This window comes from Penaeus japonicus, unplaced genomic scaffold (assembly GCF_977035675.1).
Source record: "Penaeus japonicus unplaced genomic scaffold, GWHDUDI00000001_assembly GWHDUDI00000042, whole genome shotgun sequence".
In the NCBI taxonomy this organism is placed as follows: Eukaryota; Metazoa; Arthropoda; class Malacostraca; order Decapoda; family Penaeidae; genus Penaeus; species Penaeus japonicus.
The window spans coordinates 17,558,695-17,568,694 of record NW_028234444.1 but is presented as its reverse complement, the minus strand read 5'-3'; the positions used below and the strand labels follow the sequence as shown (position 1 = coordinate 17,568,694).

General features: G+C 34.3%; 2 protein-coding genes and 1 long non-coding RNA gene across 3 annotated transcripts in view; all 3 read left to right on the top strand.

Annotated features, from left to right (window-relative positions):
• LOC147466702 (uncharacterized) overlaps positions 1–3,934 on the top strand; it is a 5,232-nt gene extending 1,298 nt beyond the window's left edge. The window contains exons 3-5 of the mRNA XM_086534982.1: positions 2,885–2,919; positions 3,170–3,289; positions 3,564–3,934. Coding sequence (XP_086391108.1) covers positions 2,885–2,919; positions 3,170–3,289; positions 3,564–3,839 — 431 coding nt within the window. The 3' untranslated portion in view covers positions 3,840–3,934. The remainder of the gene's footprint in view (positions 1–2,884; positions 2,920–3,169; positions 3,290–3,563) is intronic.
• Positions 3,935–5,830: 1,896 nt separating this feature from the next.
• LOC147466701 (uncharacterized) lies at positions 5,831–7,001 on the top strand. The gene is made up of 3 exons (XM_086534981.1): positions 5,831–5,890; positions 6,182–6,331; positions 6,615–7,001. The coding sequence occupies exons 1-3, from the start codon at positions 5,831–5,833 to the stop codon at positions 6,888–6,890; spliced, it is 486 nt and encodes a 161-aa protein (XP_086391107.1). The 3' UTR covers positions 6,891–7,001.
• A 2,417-nt stretch (positions 7,002–9,418) lies between these two features.
• LOC147466700 (uncharacterized) overlaps positions 9,419–10,000 on the top strand; it is a 790-nt gene continuing 208 nt past the window's right edge. Inside the window, exon 1 of the long non-coding RNA XR_015190807.1 lies at positions 9,419–9,801. This is a non-coding gene — a long non-coding RNA (uncharacterized LOC147466700). The remainder of the gene's footprint in view (positions 9,802–10,000) is intronic.

Below are 10,000 nucleotides of genomic sequence, written 5' to 3'. Positions count from 1 at the left end.
TAAAGTGTAAAGTGAAACAAACAGAACAAAAGACACACGGATAATATGCTTATAGCATATATACATACATACATGTACACACAGACACACACAACAAACTTAACACACACACACACACCACACACACTTACATATAAATATTATATATATATATATATATATATACTATATATATGTATATGAATATATATATATATATATATATATATATATATATATATATATATGTATGTATGTATGTATATATGTATATATATGTGTGAGTGTATGTGTGATATCAAGGCTGCCGCACACGTGATACATAGAAGACAGTAGGGCAAGAGCAGCATCAGACATAGGACCTCCTTTTCGTGTGACCCTTTCGGGAAACCCTTGAAACTTCTAGTGGTTGGGGTGGGGGGATACCCTGTTGATAGCCTTTTCATAGAAATTGCCACCATGACAGAAATAACAAGCAGGAATTTTGACAAGAATATTTGACAAATAGGAAGCATGTTGTAAGGAATAACAAGTCATTTGACTGGATTAGCAAGCTTATTGACTGGATCAGCACATATTTGAAATGTTGCAAGCATTTTCACAAAAACAGCAAGTTTTGTGTGTGTATCTTTGCGGCAATGATAATTAGAATGAAAATGATGTTTATGATAATTATAATAACAGTGATGATAATTATGACAATGAGATGAAAACAAGGATATTGATAATTTTCATGATAATGATACAGCTTCAATTAATAGTATCAATGATGAGGATAATGGTAAAGTTAAAAACAAGACTAACACCTGTGATTATTGTCTTACCATATGTAATAAAACAATGAAACTATAACAATAATAATTACCGTTAAGATATCGTAAGAATACGAGCGATAAGTATTTGTGGACACACACACACACTAACACACACACAAACACACACACACACAAACACACACATACACAAACACACACACACATACGAACACAAATACACACACACACTCACACACACACACACAATTACATACACACACAAACACAAACTTATATACATTCAGTAGATAAGTACAAAAAATATTACCCTTTGAATTTTATTAACATGGACGCAATGCTAATATATACCAAATGGTTACAATTAAGAAATGAAATGAATTTTTCCGCAATATTTCAAATACGTGTGAATCGGGAACCTTAAGGGCGAAACTGGCATAAAAAGGAGAGTCAGGACCAGCTGGCTGATTTGGAGATTAGTTAATCAGAAATGACCATATTGTATCACTTCTGTCGCTCAGATGTCAGGTGGTTAGCTGGTTGTGTAAAAGTCCCGGATGAGAGATATTCGTTGAGACGGAAATGCGGCGGGATTGTAGGAAAATGTTCATTAAAGGTATTTAGGAGAAGACGAATTAAATTTAGATCATCAATGTACAGTGAAAAATAGCAAATTTTAATTTTCTCACGATGGTATCGCAGACAAAGACACACATTTATATATACATATTTATATAGGTAAGTGAGTGTATATATATATAAATATATATATATATATATATATATATATATATATATATACTGTATATATATATATATATGTATATATGCATATATATGTATATATATATATGTATATATGCATATATATGTATATATATACATACACACACACACACACACATAACACACACAACACCTATATTATATATATATATATATATATATATATCTATATATATATATATATATATATATATATGTATATATATGTGCGTGTGTGAGAGAGAGAGTCTGCGTATACTTATATTTACGTATTCCTTATTTTGAGAGAAGTGCTTGGGCATGCATGCATGTATGCATGTTCCTTCAATTCAATCAAAGTTCTTCTCACAATGACCCTCTATGGTTATTTAATTCCTTTCTTTCTACTACCTCCTCAATTCTTGTAACTAAGCCACTCAATTTATATGTCTGATGATATCTGAGAATCTACCTTTCCATCCAGATATCTTCCCTTCCTTCTCTCTACTATGATGCATCTCTCTCTCTCTCTCTCTCTCTCTCTCTCTCTCTCTCTCTCTCTCTCTCTCTCTCTCTCTCTCTCTAGCTTTCTGTACGTGTTAGATGTTTCATATTTTGTAAAAACAACTAGGATTAGCAATTCCATTTTTTCCATAATTCCCCTGAGTCATGTATGTGTATGTCTCTCTCTCTCTCTCTTTCTCTGTCTCTCTCTCTCTCTCTCTCTCTCTCTCTCTCTCTCTCTCTCTCTCTCTCTCTAGCTTTCTGTACGTGTTAGATATTTCACATTTTGTAAAAACAATTAGTATTAGTATTTCATTTTTTTTCCATAATTCCCCTGAATCATGTATGTGTATGTCTCTCTCTCTCTCTCTCTGTATCTATCTATTTATCTATCTATATATATGTATATATATATTCATATATATATACCTACATATATATGTTTATGTATATACAGGTATATGGATAAGTTGAGATACATACATATACACAAACACATAAGCACACACACGAGTATATATATGTAAATGCGTATTCATTTGTATATGGTTATATATATATATATATATATATATATATATATATATATATATATACACAAACATATATACATATATATATATATATATACATACATACATACATATATATATATATATATATATATATATATATATATATATATATGTATATATATGTGTGTGTGTGTGTGTGTGTGTGTGTGTGTGTGTGTGTGTGTATGTATGTATATATAGGCGTTTATATTTCTCTTTTCCCTTTCTTTCCCTTGAAATACCCCCGTAATCATACTCTCGCCAGAAGCCGAGGCTATAGAAAGAGAGAGTTTTGGAGCGGAGTCTATAAAGCCTCTGCTTCGCCAACAGCGAACATCATTCCCTCCGCCGCCACTTCTATCAAGGTAGGCCGCGGACTGCTCTCCCGATGTCGTATGAATGAAAGAAAGAAAACAGTGGACAATTTAGTGATTTCTTTTTCATTTGGAATTTAATAGTTATCAAAGTGTAAATGGAAAGTGAAAATGAATAGTTATCAGAGACTAAGTAGATGAGCCTTTCCATTTAGAATCTAGGAAAATAGCCGCGATGCGTGAATAATGATTGTGATCTAATCCTCGGATGAACTTGTATCTAATTTTGCCTGATTTCCAGATTGCTGTAATCGCGTGCCTGGCTGTATTGGCCATAGCTGATCAGTCACCTTACCCTCCTCCTCCTGCTCCCTACCACCCTCCCCCACCGGTCTACCACAGCGAACCACACTACCCTGATGTAAGTAGATCTTCGTGTTCTTTTCATATTTCAATCTTTAAACGTTTTCCATGACTTCATTTTATTGTATTTTGTTATGTCTCTCCAGTGAAGTTATTTTCATATGCATTTATTTCCTAGATTGTATTATTGATTTTTTATGCTAATGATATAAAGTTATATATAGTAATTCGTGTTTAATATATGCCCATGAACGACATTTTAAGATTGTTGTTGCAGCTGAAAAGATACTGCCCCATTTCCTGCACACACGACTTATTTTACCACTACACAGGTTCCCCCGGTATACACCTACAACTACGGTGTTTCCGACGGCTACTCCGGCGTCAACCTCGGCCACTCGGAGTCCCGCGACGGCTACAAGACCGAGGGCAGCTACACCGTGGACCTCCCCGACGGCCGCAAGCAGATCGTCAAATACGTGGACAACGGCGACGGTCTCGTAGCTGAGGTCACCTACGAGGGCGAGGCTCAGTACCCCGAGCACACCCCCCCCTACAAGCCCGCTCCCCCCGCCTATGCCCCCCCTCCCCCTGCGTCCTATGAATAATATGGACACTTGTTTATCATATTTACGCCTTGAAGGTGATACCAAATTCAAAATATCATGTTTTCATGTTCCATCATCATCAAACATGTCTCTCTGTTGTTATATTATTAAAAAAAAAAAAGAATTTATGATTTTTTTTAATAAAAAAAATCAATTTGCAATGACCATTTTTATTTAGATGCAACCGAATCCAAATATATTTCGTGTAATTGATCATTTATAGTTCATTAGTAATCCTCATACTGCAAAAAAAAAAAAAAAAAAAAAGTGTGTTAAGTGAAATCAATGATAAACGGAACAAAAGACACTTGGATAATATGCTTGTTGTATACATACATAAATGCACACACACAAATTTAAATATATGTATGTATATATATACATGTGTGTGTGTGTGTGATATGAAGGCTGCCGCACCCGTGATAGATAGAGAACAGTAGGGCAAGAGGGGCATCAGACCCAGGACCTCCGTTTCGTGTGACCCTTTCGGGAAGCCATTGAAATTTCTCGTGGTCGGGCTGGGGGGGATGCCATGTTGATAGCCTTTTCATAGAAATTGCCAACATGACAGAAATAACAAGCATCTTAACAGAAATAGCAAATATTGTGACAAATACCAAGCACTTTGACCAATAGCAAATAGAATTTTGACAGGAATATTTGACAAATAGGAAGCATTTTGCAAGGAATAACAGGTGTTTTGACTGGATTAGCAAATTTATTGAAAGGATCAGCACATATTTCAAATGTTGCAAGCATTTTCACAGAAATAGCAAGTTGTGTGTGTATCTTTGCAGTAATGATAATCATAATGAAGATGATATTTATGATAATTATGATAATAGCAATGGTAATTATGAAAATGAAATGAAAACAAGGATACTGATAATTTTCATGACAATGATACAGCTTCAATTAATAGTAGTAATAATGATGATAATGGTTAAAGACAAGAATAACACCAATCATTTTTGGCTTACCATATGTAATAAAACAATAAGATTATAACAATGATAATTATTGTTAAAATATCGTTTGAATATGATCGATAATTATTTGTGGATGCACACACACACACACAAATACACACACACACACACACACACACAATTACACACACACACACAAACACACAGACTTATATATATTCAGTAGATAAGTACAAAAAAAAATATTACCCTTTGAATTTTATTAACATGGACGTAATGCTAATATATAGCAAATGGTCACAACTAAGAAATGAAATATATTTTCCCTAAATATTTCAAATACGTGTGAATCGGGATCCTTTAGGGCGAAATTGGCATAAAAAGAAGAGTCAGGACCAGCTGACTGATTTGGGGATTAGCTAATCAGAAAAGACCATATTGTATCACTTCTGTCGCTCTGATGTCAGGTGGTTAGCTGGTTGTGTAAGAGTCCTGGTGGAGAAATGTTCGTTAACGAAATGCGTGGCTTATAGAAAATTTCTTTAAAAGGTATTTAGAGAAACAACATTCAATTAGGTAATGATTACATGAAGAAAAGCAATTAAGTTTCTCATATGTTCCAACACAATGCACACACATAGATAATAATATAATTAGTACACACACACACACACACACACGCATATATATAATATCTATAAATATAAAGATATATATATATATATATATAAAATACATATACATAAATACATAAAATGACATATATACATATAAATATATATATATAATCAATAATATATATATATATAATACATAAATACATATATATACATCTAAACATATATTTATATATAAATATATATAAATATATATATATATAATGTGTGTGTTTGGTTGTTGATGGATTGTTTGTTTAATACTTTATATTTCTCTTTCCTTTCTTCCCTTGAAATACCCCCGTAATCATATCCACCAACGAGTAGAAAGAAGATTTTGGCGCGAGTCTATAAAGCACCTCAGCTCCCGCCATCAGCGACATCTATTTTTTTCCCTCTCGCCGCCATGTCCCTCCTCAAGCAAGGTAGGATCTTCGCGCGGTCTTCTATAGCTCTCCCGATTGTCGTATTGGAAAGAAGAAAGAAAACCTGTGGACGAGATTTAGTGGTGTTGGGTTTCGTTTTCTATTTGGATAAATATGTAAACTTGGAATATTTTATCAAAGGAATATGTGGAAGAAAGAAGAATGAAAATTGATAAGAAGAAAGAATAACGAGAAATTTGACTAGTTATTTCAGAATACGTAGATGAAGCGTCCATTTAGAAGAAATCTAGAAATATGCGATGCTACGATGAATAATGATTTTGTGACTTAATCCTCGGATGAACTTGTAACTAATTTTGCCTGATTTCCAGATTGCTGTAATCGCGTGCCTTGCTGTATTGGCCATAGCTGATCAGTCACCTTACCCTCCCCCTCCCCCTCCTGCTCCCTACCACCCTCCCCCTCCTACTCCCTACCACCCTCCCCCACCGGTCTACCACAGCGAACCACACTACCCTGATGTAAGTAGATCTTCGTGTTCTTTTCATATTTCAATCTTTAAGCGTTTTCCATGACGAACAAACTACAATTTTTTGTATTTTGTTATGTCTTTCCAGTGAAGTTATTTTCATGTGCATTCATTTCTTAGATTGCATTAATGATTTTTTATGCTAATGATATGCAGTTATATACAATAATTCTTGTCAAATATATGCTCATAAGCGAGATTTGAAGACTTTGTTGTTTCAACCGAAAAGATGTTGCCTTTTTGCTGCACACACGACTTATTTTACCACTACACAGGTTCCCCCGGTATACACCTACAACTACGGTGTCGCCGACGGCTACTCCGGCGTCAACCTCGGCCACTCGGAGTCCCGCGACGGCTACAAGACCGAGGGCAGCTACACCGTGGACCTCCCCGACGGCCGCAAGCAGATCGTCAAATACGTGGACAACGGCGACGGTCTCGTAGCTGAGGTCACCTACGAGGGCGAGGCTCAGTACCCCGAGTACAAGCCCACCTACAAGCCCGCTCCCCCCGCCTATGCCCCCCCTCCCCCTGCATCCTATGAATAACATGGACACTTGTCTATCATATTTACGCCTTGAAGGTGATACCAAATTCAAAACTTCATGTTCTCATGTTCCATCATCATCAAACATGTCTCTTTGTTGTTATATCATTCTAAAAAAAACAAACGAATTTATGATTTTTTAAAATAAAAATGATCAATTTGAAATGACCATTGTTATTTAGATGCTACCAAATCCAAATATATTTCATGTAATTAAACAATTATAGTTCATTAGTCATCCTCATAGAACAAAAAAGAAAAAAGAAGAAGAAGAAGAAAAAAAGAACAAGAATAAAGTGTAAATTGAAACAAACAGAACAAAAGACACATGGATAATATGTTTTTTGCATACATACATATATTCATGTACACACAGACACACACACACATACACACACACACGCGCATATAAATATATATATATATATATATATATACATATATATATATATATATAAATGTTTGTGTGTGTGTGTGTGTGTGTGTGTGTGTGATATCAAGGCTGCCGCACTCGTGATAGATAGAAGACAGTAGGGCAAGAGGGGCATCAGACCCAGGACCTCCTTTTCGTGTGACCCTTTCGGGAAACCCTTGAAATTTCTCGTGGTTGGGCTGGGGAGGATGCCATGTTGATTGCCTTTTCATAGAAATTGCCAACATGACAGAAATAATAAGCATCTTAACAGAAATAGCAAACATTGTGACAAATGGCAAACACTTTGACTAATAGCAAATAAAATTTTGACAGGAATATTTGACAAATAGGAAGCATGTTGCAAGGAATAACAAGTGTTTTGACTGGATTAGCAAGCCTATTGAAAGGATCAGCACATATTTGGAATGTTGCAAGCATTTTTACAAAAATAGCAAGTTGTGTGTGTGTGTGTATCTTTGCGTTAATGATAATTATAATGAAGATTATGTCTATGATAATTATAATAATAGCATGATAATTATGACAATGAGATGAAAACAAGGATACTGATAACTTTTATGATAATGATACAGATTCAATTAATAGTATCAATAATGGTGATAATGGTAAAGTTAAAAACAAGACTAACACCTGTGATTATTGTCTTACCATATGTAATAAAACAATGAAATTATAACAATAATGATTATCTTTAAAACATCGTTAGAATATGATCGATAACTATTTGTGGACACACACACAAACACACACACACATACACACACACACACACACACACACACTCACACACACACACATACACACACATACAAACACACACACACACACAAACCTTACCCTTTGAATTTTATTAACATGGACGTAGTGCTAATATCTACCAAATAGTCACAACTAAGAAATGAAATACATTTTTTCCGCAATATTTCAAATACGTGTGAATCGGGATCCTTTAGGGCGAAATTGGCATAAAAAGAAGAGTCAGGACCAGCTGGCTAATTTAGGGATTAGCTAATCAGAAAAGACCATATTGTATCACTTCTGTCGCTCAGATGTCAGGTGGTTAACTGGTTGTGTAAGAGTCCTGGTGGAGAAATATTCGTTGAGACGGAAATGCGGCGGGATTGCAGGAAAATGTTCATTGAAGGTATTTAGGAGAAGACAAATTAGATTTAGATAATCAGTGTTCAGTGAAAAATAGCAAATTTTAATCTTCTCGCGATGGTATCATACACAAATATACACACATTTATATATATATATTTATATAGACAAGTGTGTGTGTGTATATATATATATATATACATATATATGTATATATATATATATCTTTCTATATATACATATGTCTTTATATATATATATATATATATATATATATATATATATATATACATACACATATATATTTGTGTGTGTGAGTCTGCATATACTTACATATACGTATTCCTTATTTCACTCTAGGTATGAGAGAAGTTCTTGGGTATGATACCCGCATGCATTCATGTTCCTTCAATTCAATCGAATTTCTTCTCCCAAAGATCCTCTATGGTTATTCAATTCCTTTCTTTCTACTTCCTCCTAAATTTGTGTAACTAAGCCACTCAATATATATGTCTGAAGATATTTGAGAATCTACCTTTCCATCCAGATATCTTCCCTTCCTTCTCTCTACTATGATGCATCTCTCTCTCTCTTTCTCTCTCTCTAACTTTCTGTACGTGTTAGATATTTCACATTTGTAAAAACAACTAGTATTAGCATTTTCAATTTATTCCATAATTCCCCTGAATCATGTATGTATATATATATATATATATATATATATATATATATATATATATATATATATATATGCATATATATATGTATATGTATACACACACACATATACATACATATATATATATATATATATATATATATATATATATATATATATATATATAGGCGTTTATGTTTCTCTTTCCCCTTATCCTTCCCTTGAAATACCCACGTAATCATATCCACCAGAGCGAGGTAGAAAGAGAGAGTTTTGGCGCGAGTCTATAAAGCCTCAGCTCGCCATCAGCGACATCATTCCCTCCGCCGCCATGTCTCTCAAGGTAGGCTCGCGGACTAGCTCTCCCGATGTCGTATGAAAAGAAGAAAGAAAACAGTGGACGAGATTAGTGGTTTCGTTTTCATTTGGATATTAACTAGATTATCAAAGGAAATGGAAAGAGAAATTGACTAGTATTTCAGAATAAGTAGATGAAGCGTCCATTTAGAAATCTAGAAATATGCGATGCGTGAATAATGATTGTGATCTAATCCTCGGATGAACTTGTATCTAATTTTGCCTGATTTCCAGATTGCTGTAATCGCGTGCCTTGCTGTATTGGCCATAGCTGATCAGTCACCTTACCCTCCCCCTCCCCCTCCTGCTCCCTACCACCCTCCCCCACCGGTCTACCACAGCGAACCACACTACCCTGATGTAAGTAGATCTTCGTGTCATTTTCATATTTCAATCTTTAAACGTTTTCCATGACGAAAGAACTTCAGTTTATTGTATTTTGTTATGTCTTTCCAATTAAGTTTTTGTTATATATATTTATTTCCTAGATTATATTGATGACTTTTTATGCTAATGATATGAAGTTATATACAATAATTCGTGTTAAATATATGCTCAT

Bases quoted from the DNA above. Each gene is read 5' to 3' on its own strand.
- LOC147466701 (XM_086534981.1), top strand. From the start codon at position 5,831: ATGTCCCTCCTCAAGCAAGGTAGGATCTTCGCGCGGTCTTCTATAGCT. The intron at 5,891-6,181 runs GTATTGGAAAGA...CCTGATTTCCAG, and splicing joins CTATAGCTCTCCCGATTGTC to ATTGCTGTAATCGCGTGCCT. The intron at 6,332-6,614 runs GTAAGTAGATCT...ACCACTACACAG, and splicing joins GCGAACCACACTACCCTGAT to GTTCCCCCGGTATACACCTA.